At 42.1% G+C, this 26,701-nt stretch overlaps 1 protein-coding gene across 22 annotated transcripts in view; it reads right to left on the reverse strand.

The window, feature by feature from the left end:
* The window catches only part of MYCBP2 (MYC binding protein 2), a 232,347-nt gene that overhangs the window by 97,999 nt on the left and 107,647 nt on the right, over positions 1 to 26,701 (reverse strand). For 11 of the 22 annotated variants that reach the window (XM_061630039.1, XM_061630050.1, XM_061630038.1 and 8 more), the window contains 12 exons: positions 15,929 to 16,147; positions 14,061 to 14,286; positions 13,342 to 13,460; positions 10,714 to 10,801; positions 9,886 to 9,938; positions 7,262 to 7,434; positions 6,426 to 6,570; positions 5,855 to 6,067; positions 5,067 to 5,122; positions 4,072 to 4,187; positions 2,910 to 3,007; positions 36 to 152 (listed from right to left, as the gene is read on the reverse strand). In XM_061630039.1, the coding sequence (XP_061486023.1) occupies positions 36 to 152; positions 2,910 to 3,007; positions 4,072 to 4,187; positions 5,067 to 5,122; positions 5,855 to 6,067; positions 6,426 to 6,570; positions 7,262 to 7,434; positions 9,886 to 9,938; positions 10,714 to 10,801; positions 13,342 to 13,460; positions 14,061 to 14,286; positions 15,929 to 16,147 (1,623 nt within the window). The remainder of the gene's footprint in view (positions 1 to 35; positions 153 to 2,909; positions 3,008 to 4,071; positions 4,188 to 5,066; positions 5,123 to 5,854; positions 6,068 to 6,425; positions 6,571 to 7,261; positions 7,435 to 9,885; positions 9,939 to 10,713; positions 10,802 to 13,341; positions 13,461 to 14,060; positions 14,287 to 15,928; positions 16,148 to 26,701) is intronic. The other 11 variants (XM_061630037.1, XM_061630057.1, XM_061630056.1 and 8 more) reach the window with 2 other exon arrangements.

Raw genomic sequence — 26,701 nt, forward strand, 5'->3', positions numbered from 1 at the left:
TAATTTCAATTTCATATAAATTTCTTGCAAGTTACCTCATCAATAAAGGTAATGGATCCATTGACTTTTACTATGCCTATCTGCTCACTTTGAAGGGAAGGGTGGCTACGGATACGCAGCCCTGCACTGTCCTTGGCCACAAATTTGCGAACCTAAGAGAAGCAAAGAGACAGTAAGGCAGAGAAACCTGGAAAAGACCTCTTAAAAAAAAGAGTATTAAAGGTACAGCTTCAGATTACAAAAATCCACAGTTTCAAGGGAAAGCCTCCCAACAGCTACTCTGCTGCTAAATTTACCCAGACTGATTACACACACAAATCAAATCTGCTCATTCAAACTCAGTTCATTCAAACACACGTGCACAAACTAAATGAGATATCCAGATTTTACATTAAGGCTGAATTCACACCATACGTTTATTCCACTCTTATTCCACTTTAAAAAGTCATGGCTTCCCTCAAAGAATTCTAAGAAGTGTAGCTTTTGAAGGGTGCTGAGATTTCTCTGGGAAGAGTGACTGACTGTTAAATCATTCTGGCAACAACTCTCAGTACCCTTCACAAACTACATGAAAGGCAAATGCTATTTTAAGCTGCATTAACAGAAGTATAGTTGCCAAATTGTGTGATGTACTAGTTCCCTCTATTTAGCACTGGTTAGGCCTCATCTCAGGTACTGCATTCAGTTCTGGACACGACACTTTAAGAAGGATGCAGACAAACAGGAACAGATTCAGAGGAGGGCAACAAGAATGATCAGGGAACTGGAAACACAGCCCTATGAGGACAGACTGAAAGAACTGGGCATGTTTAGCCTTGAGGACAGAAGTGAGGGAAGAAAGGATAGTACTCTTCAAGCACTGGAAAGTCTGTCACACAGAGGAGGGCCAGGATCTCTTCTCGATCATCCCAGAATACAGGACACGGAATAACGGGCTCAAGTTAGAGGAAGCCAGATTTCAATTGAACATCAGGAAAAACTTCCTAACTGTTAAGAGTGGTACCACAATGGAACCAATTACCTAGGGAGGTGGTGGGCTCTACAACGCTGGAGGCATTAAAGCAGCAGCTGGACAGCCATCTGTTGGGTATGCTTTAAACTGAATGTCTGCATCAAGCATGGGGTTAGACTTAATGGCCTTATAAGCCCCTTCCAACTCCACTATTCTATGATTCTATGTTTCTATACCCTTGCCAGGATTTTTTGGGGGAAGCCATGACTGTTTAAAGTGGAATAATAGTGGAACATATGTAAAGTGTGAATGTGGTCTTAGTAGAATATAAACAGTTGTCATTGTAAACTGAATTAGATAATAGTCTATATATTCCAGCTTGAATGTAAATACATACATGTAAAACTGGCAAAGGCTGCTCTTGTTCTGAAAGTTGTTTGGCAACTGAATAATCATTACGACTAAACATCTGCTCCTAGTTTTCATGTGCAAATCCCAATTAAATCAGTGAGACTTATGCCCACATAACTCATGTTAGGGCTCCACTTAACATCTGGATGCCTTTTTAAACAAACTTTGTTTGGAGTCTTTGGGAAACTGGGAAAGGACACGTTTATAGAAACATACCCTATGATTATGAAGGTGAAAGCTTTCCTTCCATTGTGGATAGCCAGGGGGGAGGGGGAGAGAGAGAGAGGATTCTGACTGGGACCATTGCAGGGGCAAAGGGTTAAAGCCGCCTTTCCCACACCACGATCACATTTCAGGGGGCCCCTCACCCCACAATGGCTATTTGTTTTTTAAAAGAATCAGCTATGCAAGGTGACAATAATGTGACATCTAGTTTGGCCCTAGATATAGTCAAGCACCATCAAGACAGGGCATTTTGTTGCAGGAAGGAAGGAAACCTTCTTTTCCATTTGGTGACAGCAGATGGTTGTGACTGCAAACAGAATTGTATTTAAAATGCAGGACTAAGTGAAAAACAGTTACAACAATCAGTACATTTGTAAGAATTCAGATTTCTCCGCAATGTAGTGGGGAAAAATGTGACAAATGGGTTTTAAAAAAAAATACACCTGATTTGGGTATATCTGCCAGACAGTCAGGATTAAGTATCAAGAAGAGGTCTTTTTTTTGTTATGTGCCTTCAAGTCGATTACGACTTATGGCAACCCTATGAATCAGCAACGTCCAACAGTATCTGTCATTAACCACCCTGTTCAGATCTTGTAAGTTCAGGTCTGTGGCTTCCTTTATGGAATTAATCCATCTATTGTTTGGTCTTCCTCTTTTTCTACTCCCTTCTGTTTTTCCCAGCATTATTGTCTTTTCTAGTGAATCATGTCTTCTCATTATGTATCCAAAGTATGATAACCTCGGTTTCATCATTTTAGCTTCTAGTGACAGTTCTGGTTTAATCTGTTCTAACGCCCAATTATTTGTCTTTTTTGCAGTCCATGGTATGCACAAAGCTCTCCTCCAACACCACATTTCAAATGAATTTTTCTCTTATCAGCTTTTTTCACTGTCCAACTTTCACATCCGTACATAGAGATTGGGAATACCATGATCTGAATGATCCTGACTTTGGTGTTCAGTGATACATCTTTGCATTTGAGGACCTTTTCTAGTTCTCTCATAGCTGTCCTCCCCGGTCCTAGCCTTCTTCTGATTTCTTGACTATTGTCTCCATTTTGGTTAATGACTGTGCCAAGGTAAGGAGGCCTTTAGCAATATACAATAATTTTCTTTTCTGTATTAGCAGTTTTCCTTCAGCAATTAAACATATGATGCTACCTTAGAGTCAGACCATTAGACCATCTTACCTAAGGATTGGATCTTCCCACATATGTGCTCTAACCTCTGACAGTTTAAAAATATTAGGTAATATAACTCATGCATTTACATACACTAAATGTCATTTCAAATCAGAAAAATGTTTTAGTTTTTATACCTTGTTTGGTAAAGGCTCTGTTTTCGGTTTTACCAGCTGGGTTCCTGGTGGTATCATTCCTTTTGGAGGATCTTTTACTTTTACTTCTAGTCCAGCATCTGAAAATTAAGACAATTATCTTGAAGTATAAAGGGTAAATAAGAAGTCTAAATGACTGTTTGAAAGTTATTTCATTCCGAAGTGGGCTACATTCAGTTTTTGGCCAAGTAGTAAAATTCTAGCTTGTTCAATGAAAATTCCTGTCTGGCATCAAAGTAGTTTAAACATGTGAAACACATTAGGCATGAGAAATAAGACTCCTGAATCTAGATTCATCCCATTTTTTTACATTACTTTTGAAAATTAGTCCATTTAGAGAATATGGTACCAAGTACCCATAAGAAAAACAAAGAGTAACAAGACTAGAAGTTCCTTGACAGATCCATTGAGGTCATGTCAATAAAGAGTTCAGCTATATAAGATGGCATTTCAACATGCCAGTAGTCAAATCCTAATAAGAAGGTGAAACAGATTATAAAGGGTCTCAAGCAATTAACCTCCTCTGTCTTTACAAGATGTTAAAAATGCCATTCCTTTTTTTTTTTTCAGGGCACCTTGTATCTGTCAGAATACTGTCTGGAAGAAATGCATATAGAATTCCTTGTCAAGGATTTCAAGGGATGCTTCACACAACATGAATTCCAGAAGCCCATGACAGGATACATATGGGGAAATCTTGTCATTGAAGGCATAGTTGGACAGCGAATAACTCAGCTGGCATTTCACTCATAAAAAAGGCAGAGCTACTGTCTGAGGCTGCACAGAGAGACAGCTGTGGCTCAGTCTCCATCCGTGGCAGTGGGAGGGAGCTCAACCAAGTATAGCAGAGGTATGACCAACCAACCACTATAGATTCACTACACTGCATTTGTAACCATTGCTTTAAGCTAAAATGTATACATACACTGTTAAACATGTTTTTTAACTATTTGTTCTGACACATTTCCTGATGTGTTTTTATTTTCAAGCATTTTAAGGTAAAAAGAAGATGTAATAAAAATATTATTTGTACAAAACTTGTTCTCTGAGATGAACCTTAAAAGTTTTCTATCCTTGTTTTGGTATATTGCTATGGATGAATTAACAGTTTTGACACTGTACGAATATGAGGACTTTTATATACCTATTTCAATGCCATCAATTGTAACATGAATGGTATAGAGACCAACTGCTCCTGGAGTCCAGTTAGCACAGTAAGTGCCATCATTGTTGACTCTTATCAACATGTTTTCACTTGGTCTAGGGAAAAAAATGGATATTGAAATCACAACACACCACCCACTACTTCAACATCAACTCAGGTCACCAACTCTATGGTTAGAAAACCCAGCATTATATGATGAAATAACATGAACTGAAAATCAAAGCAATACTGTCTTCTACTCGGACATTTCAAACTTAAATGTTATCTAAACATTATCTCAAACAGAGCATCCCCCTGCACTGTGGCAAGCTAAGGGAAACTAAGGGAAGTTTCAAAAATGGTCTTGTGATATAGCATGGAGGTTGCTATTAAAAATTTGGGGAGGGGGAGGGGTCAAAGAATTCCACTAAGTGCACAAATGCTCCTGGAAAACCTAAAGCAAGTTGCTTTTGGCTTTCTTTCTGACAAAATTCAGATGTTTAAAAAAGAACCACACTACATAAAAATGCAAAAGTTCAAATGCAAGCAGAACCAACCACTGAGCTACAAAGCTCAATACTGTTTTCCTCTATGCTTAAGGCAAGTAAAATAAAAGGGTGTTTTCACTTTTCTTAGATATTAGGTTGTATGCAAAGCTGTACGTGTGCAAGCAGAATATACAGCAATGGAACATTACCTTCCTCTCCTCCCCCTTGCAGCCCCCTCACATGCACTCAAAATGTGCTCCAGGGAAACAGGGAACCCTCCAGAGCAGATCTGGAGACACATGCATGAGAGCTTCAGGGGGAAGGCGAAGAAAGTGAACTCTGTTGGATTTCACCTCTACAACTTTCTGAAACACCGATATCTGAACAAGTTTCTGATAAAAAATTTAGCTAGTATCTTATAACATAAAGCCATACGCTCATGTGAAATCAATTTTTTAACACTTTTACAGATACTTTTATGTCTTACATTTTGTACAAAATCATTACCTCTTAGGTGTTGGTGAAGCAAAGCGCAACTCTTCAAAAGAATAATTTTCATATACCTATAAAGCAAAAAGCATATCAAAATGCATCAATTGTAGTACTAATTGAAATAGTTACAACCTAGTTGTTCAGCTCTAAAGTAAAAGGCAAATAATCAGAAATTGTTGAAGTTACTCCATCCCGGAGGAATTTATGGGACAACTGCTGCTGTCATTCAACATGCTTCTGAACCTGAACTCTTTATTTATTTATGACATTTATATATCACTTAATCATTAACATTTCTAAGCAGTGTACATAAAAACAAACCATACAGAAAGTGAAACAATAAAAATCATCATAAAACCAAATATAACTGAGCCAGCTACTCTGGAATGAACTGATAGGACTTTTTCCCCCATAATACCTTGGTCTATCTGATGAGTCAAGAAACATTGCCTAACAAACTATTTTACAAAGAGGTAGAGAATGTACCACACCAACACTCTTCTGTCAAGCTTTCAAAAACAACAATAGTAGAGTAATCTGTAGTCTTGAAATGAGCTAGGTTTGAGTAAAAGGTAAGGATAAAAGTATAATCACAGGTCACCTCTATAATATTACCTTTAACATCTATGGAAGTCTTTATAAAGAACAATCCTGTTCCTTGCAAAGGATTGAAAAATACAAACCAATATAAAAAAAAGAGAAGCATATTGACCCCACAAGATTTCAAGTTAGCCTTTCAGTCCCCTTTCCTCATCAATTAAGAGACAGATGCTACAAAATGTATGACTTAAATATCAATTTACCTTCATCATTGTAATAGCAATGTAACGAGCTTCCTTCACTATCATTGGTTCATATGAGGCATCCAGTTTTGGAGAAGGAAGGCCTCCAAAGGTCATGTCAGTGGAAGAAGCAGCAGCACCTGCGGGACTGCCTGGTATACGCTGAAGTTTTTTTGCTTGTTCTTGCTGCAAAGAAGTTTTTTTCTGGGAAACAGGAATTGCCTTCACTTCCACCTATCAGATTTCAATAAGAAAAGTTAGAAGATATTAATGACAACAAAAATAGCTAACAAGAGGTAGAGGCCTCAATGTATCCAAATTATTATGGAAATACACTGGTTTTATCCTCAAAATGTAGGAAAAACAAGGCTAGTTCACACATTTGTACAGGGTAAGTTAAAATTCTATATGGTACTCCAAATTATATGAAGATCAAGCAATGGGTGCCAGCCTTAAGTAGTATTTTACAAAATGCCATATATCTTTTTAAATTTCAAAGAGACAGCTAGGTGTGGGAGACTTATAAACTGTTTTACTTAAGAAACATTAGCCAATATAATAAAGCCACATCTTTTTGTTTATAAACTATTACCTTCATATTAGGCACATGAACAACGTCACCATACTGGTCCTTCGTCTGCACAGTAATTATAGTAGGCCAGCCACATCGTATGTCATCTTTATTCAAAATCAATGATGTTTTCTGGGGATCGGCAAAAGAATCTGGTTGAAGCCATCTAAAACAGGAAAGATTAACTCATTTAATACACAGTTAAAACTTTGTCCTTGTGTTCTCAGGGACACAGTAATATCAGGGTGGTGTCTAGAACAAGATGGTTTGCAACCATATAATCTATACATTACAGGAGGCAAGATTAAGGTACCAAAAACAGCATCATACTACACTGTTTTTACCTTTTGCAACAAAGCAATCTGATTAAAAAACACTTGTTAAAACTTAGATTTCTATTTAGCATTTATAACTGTTTATTTCTAATAAAAGTAGCAGCTCTTTCCTGTACTTATTAAAAACTCCAGAGACAACTGAACATGGAAGGAAAGACACATACAGTAGGGCCCCACTCATATGGCGGGATATGTTCTGGACCGCCGCTGTAAAGCGAAAACTGCTGTAAAGCGGAACTCGTTGAATAGAATGGCATGTGATGCCCAAAAACTGCCGTAAAAGCGGAACAAGCGCCGTATGAGTGGGGCTTTAGTCTAATTGCGTCTAATTGAGACCACTGTATTAGCAAATCGCTGTAAAGCGAAGCGCCGTAAAGCAGGGCCCTACTGTACTTCTAAAAATAACTAGTAAGGGATATTAGAACTTTTTTGGGGAGATATAGTATTTATGGGTCATATTTCTTTATGCAAAATGAAAGCACCATAAAGGTGGACGTGGATGTAACTTAGTAATTACAATACCTTGCAAGCCGCCCGCCACTTGATCCTGGTACACATGAAATGAAATCCTCCAAAAATGATTGTTCATTGCTTTGTACTTGCAGTGGGAGATTTCCTTCAAGAGCCTCCAAGATAGTTGGTGAATGAGATAATGCTAACCCTTTCCCCAGGATTCCAGAGTGAGATTTACAAACCTGGTCAGGATTGAAAAAATATTAACTATTTAGCATTTACATTGGTTGCCTTTTAATATAACATATTTCGTAATCAATTCAATTATTTTATTTATTTGTAAAACTGGCACCCAATGGCTGTGTCTGCATGTCATGCTTAGCCATAGTTATGGATCACTCCTCCCCTGCTCCTGGCTGCGCCATGGAGGGAGCAACAAACCACAAGCCTTTGCTAGTCATGTGATCCCAACCCAGGCTTGTGGTTTGTTTCTCTCCAAACAAACCACAAGTAGTATCCAAGGTTTGGCTTACCCCTTATGATTTCTTTGGGGGAAACAAACCATGAGTCATGGTTCAGAATATACAAGGCAAGGCAAGGCAAGGCTTTGGTTTGCTATTCCCAAAATGGCCAGGAACAAGAAAGGAGAGAAGCAGGGACTTTTGTGTTAAGCATTAATCATGGTTTACCAGGAAGTACAAGGCAAGTCAGTCTATCAAAAGTCCCTAGAGAGTGACAAATATTTACGAAACACAATAACTGCATTACAAAATACTATAATTTCAAAATTAAAACTAATAAAACTAAAAGATGAATAAGCAGGTACTCTCCAAAAACCCAATCCTAATTCTCAGCAATCTACAGCTAAAAGTTCCGATGGATTGTGCCACCCCTCCCACCTCACAAAAGTCCTCCCTAGAGTAGAAGAACTGGGAGCATCTCCTTTGGTGCCACCGGTTAAAATGCCCATCCTTTCAAGAGCTCAGTATCGTTAACAACTCTATACTGCACAGCACCCTTACGTGAATAGCCTACAAAGTATGGCATTTACAGTGCAATCCTATACGTACCCACTCAGCAGTAAATTCCACTTACATTAATAAGGCTTACTCCTAGTTAAGTGGGGATAGGATTGCAGCCTTAATTAGTGAGGAGAAAACTAACGCTGTGTGAAAAACTAACAGAATGGTATAAATCTAATGCAAAGGCCTGCTGGTGTGGGTAAAGGGAGAATGCCTTGCGCACAGTGGCACACAGAAATCAAATTTTAAGTTCAGAGTGTACACAGAAAGGTCTGTTGTGCATTTGAGAATTATGGACATCTGACAAAAAGGGGAATGCTACAAAGCATGCAGATGGGTGGAGTCTTTGTACTCAATAGAGGTAGGAACTCTGGTCTTTATGTAGCCTGCTCTTTATGAAGCCCTGCTCTTCCTGCAGTCTACCAAGCTCTATCAGCCATCTACTGGGCAGCTAACAAAAGATCACTGTTCCCATATTGGTGACAGCAATCTTTGATATATGATAATTCCTGAGATGGGGAAAAGGTTAAACCCTCCCCTCTCCAGTGCCCCTGATGCAGCCAAGATCACTGCATCCTGGGAAGAAGGGTGGGGTACTGATTTAATAAAGTAAATATACTTGGTCTGATAGATCAAGGAGGATTGCATCATGGCACTGGTGTAGCATCACAGCTAAGAGGAATGGGGTGGTAGTGTTCTAACACCTTTGCTCCCGAGCATCTGCCACCAAAGTCAGAGGCTGTGAGAGACAGCAGCAGCAACCCAGTAAGGAAGCCCCAGCCTGCAAGGACTAGTATCTGGCTGCTTCGGTAGGCATTTCCAGGCTGGAAAATTCAGCTGCAAGGCACCAGCAGCAGGAACACTGCAGAAGTAGGAGCAGGCTTCTAACACCTTTGCTCCCCTGTGCCTCCTGCATCAGTCCCGTGAGGAAGCTTTGGCTTTGGCAGCCATTTCAGGGCCAAGAGAAATGTATATACATTTTTAGTGATTATACATGTAATAGTTCTCTTCTAGTTTATTGTATTTTAAATATTTGGAAGCGATCTTGAGAACTTTGGTTAGTAGATGGGGTATAAATAGTCCAAACACAATGAACATAAAATATGGTAAGCTAGCAAGGTGCATCCAAGGAAGAAAGGCTGCAAAATCACAGAATATGACTCTAATGAATTCTCAAGATTATATGGAAATGAACTGAAAAATCCAAAGAGCAGGTTTTAAACAGCCATGACTGTAGAAGAAATCTTAAAAATATACAAGTGGCTTACACAAGGCTCCTAGAAACCAGAGGATGCTTTGAGCAGGCCAACACGACCAAGGTGTAGGCCAACTCAGCAGATCTCATTACAGACCTCTTCCCTGTTGCAGCTGTTACTTTGAAAAATTCTCTTACACATTTGAGCTGGTCAAATCTACAAAACATTCCCTTAAGCCAGTGTTTCCCAAACCTTTTTTATTTTTTTGTTGCTGGGCTACAACTCCCATCAGCCCCAGCCAGCATGGCCAATGGTCAGGAATTATGGGAACTGTAGTCCAGCAACAAAAAAATAAAAAAGGTTTGGGAAACATTCCCTTAAGCAAACCAAATTAAACCTCCCTGATGTTTGTTGTGTGCCAATTAGCAAAGTATCACAACATTTTGTTTTGCAAAGGCAGCAGTTAATTCTCTACCTGAAGAGCAGCTTCTTCCAGTATTTCAAGATCTTCTTCAAATTCATTGCCTGCTTAGAAACAGTAAATAATGCCATGAAATCAAAATACAATTTAAAGTTTTATATACTGAATGTTCCTCTAAATTAGTTCTATGTGATGAATTGGGTAACTGGCTCTTCCCTGAATCTCAGCCTCTAGAAATCACAGAACTTCTACTCCCCACCATAATGAAAAGAGTCTCAGAAAGCAAAGTTCAAAATTCTTGAAACGAAGACTTGACTTCTAGTGAAAATCTACTTTACAGATTGCAAATTCAGATGCAAACTAACACTAAGGAATCCAAAAAGGAGGAAAACAATACACAGGTAGGACCTACTAGAAAATTAGAAGCAATTTTTTCCCCCAAGTCCTGTTAGGTCAAGACACAAAAAAGGATAAGCACCACTTAAAAAAAATTAACAGGGTAAGATGATATCTTAAAAAAAAAAATTGTGAACTTATATTGAGTTACATTTTTTTTAAAATCACTTTAGACCATCCTGAAGTGATTGGCAGACTAGGCCTATTGGCCACAATTCAGAGAACTGCCTGACAAGCTATTTCACATGCCAAGCAGCCTTGCACACCAAATGACAAATCATTATTGAAGCTTGGGAAAATCTCAAAAGCAACCTGTGATATGGCATCAGGAGCTGCTATGCAATGACATAAAATATCCTGTTTAGTATACACAACTCACAAATTGTGACAGTTGTTTTTATTAACACATCCCCCTTCCCCCAAGTATGTGTTGAAATTTTGTGCTGAATCCAACAACAACAAAAAATTCCTATGACAAATACATACCAATGGGTAATGCCAGATCTTTTTTCATCAATGCAGCTGCACATGCTCCTCCTAGATTGGCCAGCTCTTTCTCAAGCTGAATTATACCCTTAAAATAAGACAGAACAGACTTTTCACATGGTTTCAGGCACTCAGCAAGTTCCCTCATCACCATCATTTATTTCCAGCCCTTCACCAAACGCTCCAGGGCAGGTTAGTACAATTTTAAAATATATCATAAAAACAATTAAAAAACAACCTAAAATTGCAAGATACGGTGGGTCCTAAAAATATACATCTGAGCTGTCAAAGGCCAGAGTAAAGAGGTGTGTCCACTTAAATAAAAGTTATAAACTAGTAACAGCCTTCACATTGATAATTAGCCTGCATGGGGTGAGGCAAGCATTTTGCAGCCAACAGGATCATTTTCTGTAATCCACCATCCATTTATTTTGGCAACTTACAAAGAAGCCATGGTTAACATGCTAAAGCGGGGCTGTGAAGTACAGCTTGCACAACCTATGTGTGATAGTGATTGAAAGCCCCAAACCCTATTTGATGGCTAGCATTAAATCTGATTCAGTGGGAAATGAATGACAGAAAAAGTGTTAGCCTTGCTATCTAGGTAGATGCTGGGAGTCTACTGCTCAGCCCAGTAGGTTTTAAACTACAGGATCCTGCAAGGTTTCAACTCATATCTTATGCTTACATGAAATGGCCAAGTCAGGTTACCTGGAGGAGTTGAGGATAGTGTTGGAGATTTGGGCAACTGTTTTAATCCTCCTCCTCACATTTGTATGTGAAGAGCCATCTAGAATGGGAGGGCATGCAGGATTTCCTCTACTGCGCTCTTTTCACACTCTCTCTCGCATACACACACCACCATCAATGTATTTTCCTTTTGTCTCTCCAGCCTCCCTGCCTTCCAAAGCGACCTGTGAATCCTAATCTCTTCCTCCACAGGCAATTTGCTGGACTTCTATGCTGGGTACTAAAAAAGACATGCCTTTCTCAGTGTCCTGCAAGGAAGAAAAGTGAACTGCTTGTTTGCCCTAAATAGATTACTCTGTGTGTGTTTTTCCTGTGTTGACTCCATGGAAAAGGCAGCTCACTTGGGGGGGGGAGGGGAGAAGAGGAAATGGGACAGGGATCTGCTGAGGGCTTAATCCAGCCTGGGTGGTGGTGGGTGCTGAGATCTCCAGCTTTTTAACTGAAGGCCCAAGTACATCTATGGTTTGCAATACCTTTCAATAGCTAAATATGCTGTGCCAGCTGTGACTCTTCCTAGACAGAAATAGCTTGGTGATGGTTATTCATGCTCTGGTAACCTTCCTATCAGATCGTTACAATGTATTATACATGCAGCTGCACTTGAAGACTGGGAAGCTTCAGTTATTCCCAAATACAAGTACTAGGATCTTAAATGGGACTGGGCAAACATGTCGTGCCAGGAGTGTAACAACTATACTGGCTGTCAGTCTAGTTTTGAGCACAATTCAAAACGCTAGTGCTTGTCTTTAAATTCCTAAATGGCTTGGGGCATGAGTAATTGAAAGACCACCTCCATCCACATGAACCTGCCTCTATGCTTGACATCATTTTGTAAGAAAACTGCCTCCGGGTGCTCCCACCTTCCCAAGTGAGGCAGGTGGCGGGATGCCTTGTATTTCAAAAACCAGGAAGGTTTGCCTGATGCCTATTCTCATGTCTTGTTGGAATAAGGCAGGATATAAATTCTATAAATAATAAACAATAATAATGTAAAATATTATCTGAACTGGATTTCTTGCTGCTGCCTGCCCTCGGAGTAGAATTACTGAAGGATATGGCATGTACTTAAATAAAATAAAAATCTAAACACTGAACCTTTTTCCACTTTCTGCTTCTGCTTGAAGAAGTTATACCATTGGTCTTCAATTTGTCCATCAGACCCAACACAGAAAGATGGAATACGGTGACATGTTAAACATTATGCAGCTCAATGTGGATAGCTGATCCGAAAAGATTGAAAGCTACAGGACAGAAGCTGCGAACCTTTCTGGCTCCCCACAGGCCAACTTTTTCAGGTAAGCAGGAAAACCCATCTGTCAGCTGATGGGGATGTGAGAAAAAAGCCTGCCTTTTGCAAGCATCAGCTGCACGCAGAAGAAGTCCCTGTCGCAGCCAATACCTGCAAAAAAAGGGGATTGCTTGCTTGGACTACGCACTTCCCTACCAGGAACAGGCACACACAGCCAAGGCAGAACTGATGCCAGCTGACTCACATTTGGGCATTTTTGGAGGAAAATGGCTTCATAGGTCAAATTGGTCCCCTGGTGGGTCTAAAAGTGGCCCAGGGGCCAGAGATTCCCTACCCCTTCTACAGAGCTACAGGATTAATGCGTGGTTTTTCTACAGTGGCATACAAAAATAATGTAAAGCTTCATGATCTAAGAAGTCCAAATATTTCCACTAATAGTTGTCCCCAAATGGTTGTGCTGATGAAACTCGCCTCACATTTCTATACTTTGAAGAAAACACTACAATCAAAACAATCCCACACACATACATTTAACAGATATGTTTAGGTTAAAAAACTACAATATAATTAATCTGCACTCAGAGAATTATGATCATTTTAAAGGCTGCAAAACTTAAATGTATCCTTACCTCATCAGGTCCTGGGCTAAATTCATAACCAATTGCAAAACACTTGAAACCATAGAAAGTTGCCTTTTCATCTTTCACATAGTCTGATGCAGTTTCCAGTGAGAGGAGTGCCTCATTACCTAAAATGAAATAACAGGGTTTAGCAAAGTAACTAAGATGGGCAACAGTCAATCCAACAATTCACCCAACAATTAAACACAAAATCTGCCTGTAATTTGAAATCTAATTTGTGTATTTCTTATTACACAACCTTATTCATTATGTTGTTTTCCATTTCTCTTTGTTGCATGGTCTAGTAATTAACCTCTACTGATCTGGAAAACCACCTACTATTGGACAAAGTATTAATGCCTCAAGGATGTGGTTCTGAACTAGAAGTAGAATGAATATAATCAAAACAACACCCAGATTTTTTTCCTAAAAGTTAATATGATTTCATATTCACTGAGCTATTTAGCCATCAGCTGATCCTCATCAGTAGGAATGACATATCTTTGTACTAAGGCCTTGCTGCTTTCCAAGATTTGTATTTCAAGTTATTTAAGCAAACCAATGCTTTCTGAAACAAAACACCACCATGGCACAATGCCATTTAACTTATTAGAACCTCACAGTTATAAAGCCCAGCCAAATTTTTCATCTAGTTGAAGCTAGAAAATTTATTTTTAAAACAGTTTAAGTGAATTTTGGCCAAACTTTTTTTTTTTTTAAATAGTTACCTGGAAGCACTAGGACCATAGTAGGCCATCCAGATGAGCCTGAAAATTTCTTCAGTTCTATCCACGAATTGAGATTTTCATGAACAGAAGTCTGCTTTGTTCCAAACCCTGAAATCTGGATGAGTCGGGCAGGAATGAGCAAGCGAAGAACATCCTCTGATTGAGCAGTTCCACACTGAGCATCAAATTCTATTGTCATCCATCTGACACATTCTGGAAATGTCACCTGAGCAAAAGTTGGAAATTAAAATACATTTCTTTTTCTGCTTAACTGACTTTTCTTTTTGTTAATGGCTGTTCACAATTAAATTAAATTCACTATTGTGTTGAAATTTATTTGAAAATGAAAATGGACTGCCTTCAAATCGATTCCAACTTATTGTGACCCTATGAATAGGGTTTTCATGGTAAGTAGTATTCAGAGGGGTTTACCATTGCCTTCCTCTGAGGCTGAGAGGCAGTGACTGGCCCAAGGTTGCCCAGTGAGCTTCATGGCTGTCTGGGCATTCAAACCCTGGTCTCCCAGGTCATAGTCCAATACTCTAACCACTACACCACACTGGCTCTCTCTGAAGTTTATTTAACCAGTACTAAACTACAGCATCGAAAATAAAACTTTGTAAGCACTGCTACTAGTACCATCAAGTCTGTGGTCCTTAGCTCCAGTACTCTGAAAGAGGGACTCATGTTCCCTTTAACACTCAACACTGTACATGAGCCTTCCACAACCTGGAGTCCTTCCACATCCCATCACATCCCGTCATGGTTGACCTTGGCCATGCTGACTAGAGCTGATGGGAGTTGTAGTCCAACACACCATTGGGGAAGGCTGCTGTACACAAATGGATGAAGATGGACATCCTTTAAACCCAAATGTGAATAGCATGGTTGTTCCATGACAGTCCAAGCTGTTCCATACTCTTCGTTTTCATTACACTCTATTTGCTTTATTTCGTAGGAAATTCAGAGATATGAAGCAAGCCCATTTTTACTTGGTTTATTGGACTGTTTCATAGCTTCTGCCAATTTTCTGTGCAGTCTTTATTACACTTGCAGTCTAAAATATGACAGAAATGCATAAAAACAATAGTCCATGGGGTGGGAGACAAGCAAACCACCTAGTCAAGAGAACAACATTTTCTCCTATTTACTAATGCATTTAGCATTCAACAATTCCACTCGCCACCCGCACCAAGATCTCACATGTTAATGTATATATGTTTTCCTACATATATTGATTCAAGTGACTTGCTTCCTTGCCCTCTATTATCACTTCTATTCTTCCTAACATGTTGAAAATTGAGAGGAGAAACAAACATCATAATCACAATACATTTATATGTTTTTGTATGGTATAATAAAAAATGAAAAACTTTAAAAACACATTTGAATACATATATATATATATGTGTGTGTTTTCAAAGTTTTTATATATATTCAATTATTTTGGTTTTTGGTGTTACTGAATTTAGTTATACCCTTTATCTGAAACAGTGAACTTAATAGAGGTTGCCAAATGTCTGGATCTATCTAAGCTGGATGCTTAGTTGACAAAAAGGTGTGTAAAAGTATCTTAACACTGAAATGATATAAAATGCCAGAAACTTCTATAGTAGCACCGAGTATATTGCAGAAGAATGATCAATAGATATATGTATTCAAACTGCAATTCCTCAAGCAAACAATATAAATATTGTAACTACTGTTGAGGAGCTCATGATATTTATTTTATTTAAATAGTGTTATGTTCCACCTTCTGCCATTTACACAACATCTGTGGTGCAGGAAACAAAAATACTGCTTTGCAATAGAATCCAACACCAAACAAAATGTCAGAAGTTTGATGCAGATTCAAATGAAGACCCTACCTTGTAGTGGGTAACACATGCTGGCTTGTAGGGGTGTTCACATTCAATGACAGCATAGTGGTTAGAGGTAGTACAAGCAGAGAGCCCTTGTTCAGGTTGGTTTCCTGTAGTGCTGTCTGTAGACTGGTTGGGGTTGAAGGCAGGAGGAGCATACTTTTGATTCAAAACAGCTACAGATGGCAGCAACTGCTGAACGAGGCCAAAAACCTCAACTGCAACCTATAGCATGACAAATACGTATTTGAAAAACTGAAAATGCACCTCGATTCTCTTTACAGTATTCATTTCAATAAAAAGCTCAACCTATGTCTGATGTCTGGTATAAAAGGGGTGACTGATCTTATATGAAATGTATTTTTACTTGAGTGTAAAGATTTCCCCTAGTGTTTGAAGGCAGGAACACTGTTGCTTCAAAGGACGTTACTTGCACACTTCCTCTGAAGCTTCAGCTGGTTAATGACCAAGCTATGGATCCCACGTTACAAACCAGATATCCAGAACAAGGCAAACAGAACAAAGTATGTCCAGAGAGTGCCAAACTAATTCAGACAGGTGGAAGACAGGCAAAAGGTCAAAATGTTTAACTCTAGTCAATAGGTTTGAAAGTTAACATTTGGACAAATGGGTCTGTGAGAAGCACAACTCTATCTCAATACAGAGATTCTTGGCCAGAGAAAACGCTTGCTACTCTGACACTCGTCTAGCAGAAGTATGATGACAAGAAACAACACTTAAAGACAGAAGCCTCAGTGAAAATTCCTCCAAAGACCCAAGTGTCTTCCACTCCAGTCTGCAACCGTCTTTGGAGAGTGTCCAATATTCTGTGGAGATCCCACATGGGAAAAAATGCTGGACTGGGGGGCTAGTTAAGGCTGCACCCTGTAGAAAGGACTTCAGAAATGGTGATCCCTAGAGGCTTGTTAATTTAGACAACATGGAGGATAAGGCAAAAGCTTGTCTTCATAGTATATATAGCTTTTGTCATGCCAGCCTTCAACTAAGTTGGCTGCAGAGGAGGGAATTGTGGGGTTTCTTTTTGATATCCCTTTTGATAGCATGGGATCTTTAAAGGTTAACATCTGGTTTTTGCTAACAGGCACGAGTTGGCAGTTTTACTGCTCAGCTGCTTAACACCTTCTTATCAGTAAGGGGCCTGGTTCCTTCAAGGCCATAAACCCTGGGAAGTTTTAAGGAGGCGTGTGTGATGCCCCTGTATTTATAATACCGTAAATATGGTAAGTGCGGGTTTATTAGAGTATATATGGTAAGTAGACTGAGTGAGAGGGGGGAGTACATGGGCTGGAATGCTGGAGAATGTTGTATTATGATTGGCTGAGCGTTTGAGTGTCTGAAGGTATAAATGAGAGGATGACAGTTGAGAGAGAGTTCTGTTGGTGGGAGTTCTGAGGGAGGTTGGAGTTGATTTTGTGGGTTGGATTGGATTAGGCGGGTAGTGAGGCAGGTTATTGACGGCTAGAAACATAAAGAGTAATGCAACTTATGAAACCACATGCTTTCTGACAACACCTTTAAGTAATCTTGTTATTCCCTGTGTACATAAATAAATATTTCTTGGTTTACCTAATGCCTGATCCTTGGCTGGGTTTACACAGAGCAGAAGGGTGGGCAGGGCATATACCAAGGTTGGGAAACAGTATCAATGGTGGCAGCGGTGAAGAGATAGTGTAACATCATCAGGTATCCAGAGCAACCCAGGGCTGTATTCTTTATAGGCACAAAGATACAGGGGGGTTGTGGCCTGCAAGTGCACCCAGACACAAAGTAGCAATAAGCCAGGAAGAGACTAAGGCACAGTCTCAAGGCAATATTGTTTTACAAGGAGTGTCTGGTGGTGCTGCCTAGCAGTGGGATCTTGAGAGATCTTTGCTAGAGCCTGTGAGAGAACTGTTTAAAGACCAGGACCCTGAGGTGGAACCGTGACAAGGCGGTGACCACATGTGGGGTCCTGACAGCGTGCCATTTGACTAGTGAGTGATGAGCTCTCGCCTCATCGTGATGCCCTTGATTGGTTAATTGCTTCTGGCTGTTGCTAAGGCTTTTTGCTGAAAGTATGGACAGAAAAATCTAAGTTTTGCTCCTCTCCGGGTTCCATCATGCCTTCTTGATGTGACCTGGTTAGGATCCAGCTTACCATCAGCTATCCTGACTGTTATCTCTCTGAGGGGAGAAGGCTAACCACCTGCAAGTCTTTTATTCTGTAAGTATAGCACACACTAGCTAGACTTTGTTATTTTGTGTTTGTGACCAAACTCTCTTATGTATTCTGTTTTACCTGGCCCCTTTGGGTGTGGATATTAAGGAACCATTTTCCTGCTATACGTGCACCTCTTTCATTCTTTTACTCTTTATTCTTTAATAAACTTATTTCTAATTAACAGCATGTCTTCATTTTATGAGGTCAGTTCTGAATCTAGTCCTAACCATTGACCACAGCTACTGTGTAAATTGGGGTGTTTTACCTGAGGCTCTTGGGGCGAGGAGTGTTACCTTGGCTCTAGCCCTTTAGAATTTCTGGCAAGTCTCTGGGCTCTGAGCTTTCCCCTGGGTTCAGACTGGATAACCAGTATAGGGGTGCTGGCAGTGTCTACCCTACCGGGTTGTTGTGAGCACACACAGCCTTAGCAGAGAAGGATATTTTGCCAGGATCAATTGCCCTTGGGTTGGGAATTGGCTCCTGGGATGGTGAAGGGTGGGGGAGAACCCCGGCCAGTCACCACAGCTTTAACCCGATTTAGACCACACTGTAGAAATGACAACACAGAGATTCCAGCCTGCCTTGGATATGTTGGGCTGAGTGCACAAGTGCTGAGAACTGCCCATGCAGATTGGTAAATCTGCAATGTTCAAGGGTGTATGGACACCAAAATTGCGTTGAGAGTCCAGCCTGTAGGGTTGAGCAAAGCCAGATCTGGATGACTGACATTACCTTGAGACGTAAGATCTGGACTGGTAGGTGCCTCAGCTGAGACAGTGGAAATTTTACCTACCATGAATTGCTATTTGCAGACTGGAGTGGAGAACACTCCTGGGAGTGACAGGGAGGATCTTTTCCAATCTTCTGCTTCCTCTCCAGGGAGAGAAGCCATCTCTCTCACCAGGCCAACTCGCAGAGTGAGACAACTCCTCAACCCCCACCAAACACACACAAAACATCTCAAGCACACAGGGAACCCAGTAACACAAAACTGTAAATAACTGGGCCTCAGCAGAAACTCAGAGACTGCCCGTCCACAATCCACTGACTCAGTGATAACTAACTAGCACAGCACCCTCCAAGCAGAGGAAGTGTGAGGCAGGCCAAGTATCCTCCACTCCAGTCTGCAAACAGCAATTCATGGTAAGTAATATTTCTGGACTCTGATTTTGCCAAGACTGGAGTGGAAGACACCCTGTTGACAGGGATGGAACAAAGCAGTCCCATCCAAGGGTGGGCTTCCTCTGCAATGTGCCTAAGTGGAGACAACCCCTTGCAACACCCTCCTTCCGATTGCAGTGTCGGAAAAAGAAAACACACCCGCAGTGCTTTGAAAGGGTGTGCATAGCTGCCTTACAAATGTCTACAATAGGAAACCTACCCCAGCATGCAGCCAAGGTAGTCTCTCCCTTCAAGAAGCCTGGTTCCTAAAATGGTTCTGTGACAAGAAATTGTGGGGGAATACATCTTGCCTGAATTAGGGCCTCTGAGAGGCCATGAGATAGTCAGTTCTCACAGTTGAACTCAGTTAATTAAGCAGTAAGAATATCTGCTTATCAGCCCGAGACTGGTACTTCAAGACCACAGGCCTGGGAAGGTTGGTGAGTGCGTGGCTGTTAGGCAAGAAAGCTCTAGAAGATTTCATTATCAGAAAGCCCCGATTGGTTAATTAATTCCTGGCTGTTGCTCAGCCTTTTCCCATAGGAATAGGACCAAGACCTTAGGTCTTTGTTCCCCAATGTTCTTCGGTGCTACCTGATGTTGGCGTTCCATCTTCCATCTGCTATCCAGGCTACACATCTCTGGGGAGATGTGGAACCATGATGTTACTCTGCCGGTTTACCCTATTGTGAGAGTATAGATTAGGCTAGACAGCTTTGTTATTTTTATTTGTGATTTGAACTCTCTCTGTATTTTACCTAGCCCTTGGTGGTGTTTGGTTTAAGGAACTATTTTACTGCTATATGTTTTGCACTTATATTTTATTCAAATAAAGCTACCTCTTATTTACCAGTGTAAATTTCAGGGGGAAATTGGTTGTGAATCCAGCACCATGGCCAATTAGCCACAGACTACAATATATTTCGGTATTTTGCCTGAAGACTCCAAGATAGGGAGTGCATCTTTGGCTCTCGTTTTCTGGAATTCTTGGCAGGTCTATTTCTGGCACTTTGGGTGTCCCTTGACCCAGAGTGGGTGACCAGGTTTCTGGGGTGGTGGCAGTCTACCTACCTTGCAGGGTTTTGTTGGTTTACTCAGCCCTGACAAGGGAGGCACAGGTTGTTCCTGGCTAGGATCAAATGCCCTGGGCTTGGGAACTGAGTCCTGGTGTGAACTAGGAGCAGTTCTTGACAGTGTGAACCAATACCCCTGCTGGAAGCTGCTTACCTAAGGTGTCATGGGCCATCCTATTAGCCTTTCTCAACCACCTCAGTGGTTGATTGCCAGTTGATGGCCCTGAAAAAGAAACAAACAGAAATTCCAATGTTCAGATTTTCTGCGGTCTATCTGTGCGGAACTGCAGGACAAGATGGACACCCAGGGCGTGTCTCTTTCTTCCCTGTGAACAGGGAGGATTGAGACAGCACCACCTCCTGGGAACAGTGAGTTTATTTTTGGAATGAAGGAGGGATCAGACCACAGCACCACCTTTTTGGAATGAAAAACGCAGTTGAGGATTAGAAGGTAGAGTGCCCATTTCCAAAATGCATCTAGTCAAGGTGATAGCCACCAGACAACACAGTCTACAGAGTCAGCAGCTTAAAGGGGCAAGTTTGCCATGGGTTCAAAAGATGGACTCATAAGAGCAGTACGGACCCAATTGAGGTTCCAGTTATTTATTTATTTGATTTATATCCCGCCCTTCCTCCCGGCAGGAGCCCAGGGCGGCAAGTTAGAAAACCTATGGACTAGATGAAGCAACTGAAGACTTTCCCCCTTAATTGTTTGTACTGGGGGTGCGAAGAAAGCACCAGACCACTATCACCAGCCATCACGCTGCTGAACACCTCCTCCTGGTGTTTGATAATGCTGCAGCTCAAACCCTTTTCCATTCCAGCCTGGAGAAACCCAAGCAGATCTCTAACATCCCAAGAGGTGAAGTCCATCCCCAATGTGATGCGGCATGGTAGAAAAACATGCCAGGTTGATGAATATACCCTATTCTTGGATGCCTGACAGAAGGAAGGCAGGGTTTCAAAAACACCCCCCTCCAAAACCTGCTGCATGAGCCACCCCCTTTCAGCCTCCAAACTGTCAAATGGAAGAGATCTAGACAAGAGTGAACCACTGGGTCCTGCCAAAACATGTCATCCCTCACTGGTGGTTCCCACACAGACAGACGGGGCAGATCTGGAACCCACTGATGATGAGACCAATAAGTTATTATCAGAATCACCTCTGCCTTGAATTTATTTACTCTCTGCAATCTGTATTGGACCAACAAGAAGGGAGGAAACATGTAAAGAAGCCCCTTGGACCATTCCATTCCCATGTGCCACTGAACGGGAACCAGGAGATGAATGTCCATTCCCATGTGCCACTGAACGGGAACCAGGAGATGAATGCTACCACCTGAATGTTTTCTGCAGTGGCGAACAAGTCAATCAGTGGGTAGCCAAGCTGAGATACCACCTGGGCAAACACCTGAGGGCACAACTGCCACTCCAACTCCCTGATGGAAGTCCTGCCAAGCCAATCAGAGAATATGTGGGAGCTCTTTTCCACATTGACCACAGAACCCAGATTCTGTAGACACCAAAGGGTCACCTGCGTATCCTGGAGACACCATTCCCAAGAAAAAGCCCAGACCAGAATCTCACCCAGAAAGTGATGAAGATTGATTCCTCTGGTGCACAGGTGGGCAACCAAGGCCACCAACACCTTGGTAAACACTCTCACAGCAGAGGACAGACTGAATATCAGATCTGATACTGGAAGTGGGTTTTGTCATATAAGAACTAAAGAAATCTGCCCTGACTTGCCCAAACTGGAATGTGCAAGAACACCTCCAGGAAGTTATGAAGGTCACTCAAGCCCCTTCCTTAGTGCTACAAAAATTGACCAAAGGGTGTCCATCTTGAACCTCATTTTAGCCATGCTTTGTTGAGCCACTTGACGTCCAAGATGGCCCTGATGTCACAATTTTCCTTGAGCACCAAGAAAATGACTGAATGCCATACAACTTTCTTGCAAAGCAGGCACTGGTTCTATCAAACAAATGGCTATAAAATGGTTGATGGCTTTCCTATAATTCTAGTGCTTGTCAGGTTTGTAGGATCTTGGGGTTGGAAGAAACTTCTTGTGCAGAAGAATTCCACACCATAGCCAGCTGTGGCAGTGTCCAGCACCCGCATATCTGAAATGATGGTGTGCCATCCATCCGTGAAATGCAAAAGCTGAGCATACACTGGAAACTGATCCAGGCCCCTGGCCATGTCAAGTGGAGGTGGGCCTCTTTGCACTTTTGAAGAACTTGGAAGCGAAGGGGGAGGGACTATAAGCCTACTTAGAGGCAGACTGTCCCCTACCGCTATCAGAACTCACACAGTGAAGTGAGTATACCCTCTGGGCTTCGCAAAGTTTTTCATATTATGAAAGAAAGTATATTGGCAGCAGTTCCAGTCATCCTTCTTGAGTGAAGGAAGCACCTTTTGCTTTTTCCTCATCTCAACCAAATGCTTTTCAAGTGATTCCTTGTGAGCCAGAAAATGAGAGGCTGACCAATACCTGCTATGAGGCTTGATCTACCTCCTGCTGTCTGAGCCAAATGACTACGGTAACTCTTGACTACGGTGGTGGCTGCTGTCGACCTAGCAGAAAACTGGTGCACATCCAGTGATGCACCTGCTGACAAAACTGAAGCATGACAATTTTTTTTCAAAGCATATTTGAGGAACTTGGGAACATCCTCCATGGCCCCCACCTCCTCAGCCCACATGAAAACAACCCTAGCAAAAATTGAGATGGTTGCTGCAGCCCAGAAGGCCACGATGTCTGTTTCAAAACTACTTCAAAGACCCCCTTCAACACGACTATCACAAGGATCTTTTGGGGGGGGGCCTGCAGGGATGGTGGCATTCAATGCCAAAGCACCCATGGGTTGGTCCACTGAAAGAAATCCAAGGCGCTACACCTGATCAGGAAGGGTGTAATGCCCCTGATGGTTTGGGAACATTCTTAAAACTTATTGGGATGCACCCATTCCACATCCCAAATATCCTCAAATGACTGGTGAAAGGGCACCATAGCCATTTTAGTGGCAGGAGGAGGAAAGGGCTTGCAAGCCCCAGAGACTGGAAAATTCTTGGCTGCCTCAGCCAGACTCCTGCTCTGAAAGCTACAACACCCTGTGTGCTTTTGCCAAAATGGCAAGAAAACATCAGAAGGTAGCAACCACTGCTGCGGGGTTACTACTTCGAGCTCTTCCTCATTGTCCCACATAGACACCAATGATTAGGTCCAAGCAGTGGAGCAAATACCAAGTCAACAACCCCAAAGAACTCCTACAGAAGGCCAGGGGAGAATGGAAGCAGTCAGCCACTCAGAAAGACTGAGAAAAAAGGTTCTCAATATGACAAGGTTAGCAAACCCCAGAAAAGGGGTAACCCTGTGCAGAGCAGGAAGAGAGGAGCTCCTGCCTATTTGCCTCTTGACACGAAGTAGCCTGTCGAGCGTCTCCCCCAGCAACTATAGGCCAACATGCCTATTAGTGGGCATTGTCAGCTACTGCCACATGGAAGAGAAGGTGGACAGAAGGACTCCCCCTCCCTCTCTCCCCCCCCCGCCCTCTGGGCGACTGCATGCCAGGTGTCAGCCTCCAAGACCAGAGCAAGCTGCAATGCAGCAGTTAAGACCAAAACATCCCGACACTCTGCGATTGGACAAATGGGTAGGCATAGTAAAGCAGACAGTAAAAGGAAACTGGCTTTCAAAATGGCACTCCTGCCAAAAAAAATTATGAAGGTGGCAGCAGTGGGACAGAAACAAAATGGTGCTCTTGCCAAAAAAAGGCTTCCAGAAGTTAACTGCATTCTAAAATGGCATTCCTGCCAAAATTGCAGTTACACCGCAACACAGACAGCAAGGAAGAACGTGAGGACTGTCTGCTAATCAGTGCAGTCCTCCTTTGCCCCTACTTTTTGGGCTCTAACGGCAGTAATAAAATCCAAAAAAAGACACACCCCCAACCAAGCCTGCTCCTCCTACCTCCCCCAACCCCAGAACAGCAAGGGAACAGGAGATAATGGAATCTAATCCAAAGCCCAAGGGAACACAGGCAGACCAAGGAAGGGGAAAAGATCTCACACTCATACAGCACAACAAGCAGAAGAGATTACAGAGACAAAACAATATCTACATAGACGGAAAATGGCTGCAGAGCAAGCCAAGCCCATGTCCTGTCAGACCCACAGACAGGGTCAGTCTGGTGAGATGAATGGCTCCGTCCTCTGGAGAGGAGGCAGAAGCTCAGAAAGAACCCTTCCTGTCACTCCAAGAGGGAGGATCATCCCTGCCAACAGCATGTCCTCCACTCCAGTCTAGCAAAAGTGCCAGATTTATGATTACTGAGAACCATAGCCTCCTTGGCCAGAATGAGACCACTAAGAGAACCGATGCACTCTCTCTCCCCCTTTTATTCTTCAACATACAAAACAGAAGTGAGCAGAAATGCATACAGTAGACATGGAGGTCAAGGAGAATGCAGGGCATCCATCTCCTCTGCCTCAGATGTGCAGAAGGGAGAAAAGAACCTGCAGACTTGATGACTGGAGCTTGACACAAACAGGTCAACTTGTTCTCAATCTGATGAAACACAGCCTTAGTCAACTTCCACTTCCGTGGAAGCAACTGCAACTCCTGAGCCAATCTACTTGAGTGTTTTCTTCTCCCATCATGTGTTCTGCTACCAATGACTACCCATGCATTTCTGCCCATTACAGGAGCAAGGCTACCTCCTTCTGCAGAGACATTGCTCAGATTTCCCTCAGCCTGTTAATGTGAGCTTTCTCCATTGTGTTGTCTGTTCTCAGAAAAACATGAAGGGGAACCACCGATACAGAGTGCTGAATGGCTAGCCTTGCTGCTCTCAACTCCTGACAACTGACTAACATAATTCTTTTGGTGACCAGACTCCCTGAATTGTCTGCTGTGATGCTCCTGTAAATGTTGTACAGTAATTATGGTAAGCGTTGGTTTTGTAGGGTAAATGTGGTAAGTAGAGTGAGTGAGAGGGGGGAGTACATGGGTTGGAATGTTGAAGAGTTGTGATTGGCTGAGCGTCTGGGTGTTTGAAGGTATAAATGAGAGAATGACAGTTGGAGAGGGGGTGGGTTGTTGGTTCTGGGTTTTGGAGGGGTGGATTTGTGTTTAGGAGGGTAGTGAGGTTTTAGGTCTAAGATATATAAAGAGAAAACTATTATATGTAACCACATGCACGTTGACTAAACTTACAGTAATCTTGTTTATTCCTTGTGTTAATAAATCAATAGTTTTGGTTTAACAACATGCCTGATCCTTGGCTGGGCTATTACAGACCAGAAGGGTGGGCAATACAAATACCAAAGCTGGGAACAGTATCAATGGTGGCAGTGAAGGGATAGTGTAACAGCAGCAGGTATCCAAAGCAACCCAGGGCTGTAATCTTTAAAGGCAGAATACGGGGGGGGGGCTTATGGCCTATAAGTGCACCCAGACACTACTTAGCAATCTATGGAGGAGACTAAGGCACAGTCTCAGGGCAGTATTGCATTACAGAGTGTCAGGTGGCGCCTAGTAGTGGGATTGTGAGAGACCTGTGCTGGGGCCAGTGGGAGAGATCCATTACGAGACCAGACCGCAGGTGGGGGTCTGACATCTGCCCCCTTCAATCTGCATCCATTTGATGGCATTTGATGTAATCATCACATGAGGATCCACAAAAATCACCCCTTTGTCAAGATTGCTCAACCTGATGCATCAACACAGTGATGACCACACCTGTATGGAGAGTTCCATCCAGACTTGGCATCTGCAGGCAACTGAATACTGCTGTGGAGGAAGAGAGCACTGGAGGGGATGCAATTGAAGAGCTCATGCTGTGACATGGATTGCTGAAGCCATCATTCCTAGAATCTGTGCTAACATCATCACATCCACCCACTCTGCACATCGATTTCACTGCTTCTTTGATCTTGGCCACCTGGTCTGGGGCAAGGGCCATGGTCCTCTCCTCCATTGCCCTCAAGTGCTGAAGATGTCTTGCTGGAGTCAGATGGCTTTTGGCAACTTTCACCAGAAAATGGACCATTGGTCTCACCTGAAGGGTGATTTTCATAGGAGGTAGGCCATCAAAGCGGGTAGTGACTCCACCTATCGTCCGAAGGCAAGAATGTTTCTGAAGTCAAGACTAGGGGCTTCAGCCCCCTCCCACTCTCCAGTTCATTCGCAGCGAGTCCAAAGAGAGATATCTAAAAATGCAGGGAAAAAAGGCCAACGGGCCTACCAGCAAGAACATAACACAATAGCAACATTCATAATAATATGATTCCAACATGACCGTAATAGGAGTCTTGACTTCA

Source organism: Rhineura floridana, chromosome 5 (assembly GCF_030035675.1).
Source record: "Rhineura floridana isolate rRhiFlo1 chromosome 5, rRhiFlo1.hap2, whole genome shotgun sequence".
Taxonomy (NCBI): domain Eukaryota; kingdom Metazoa; phylum Chordata; class Lepidosauria; order Squamata; family Rhineuridae; genus Rhineura; species Rhineura floridana.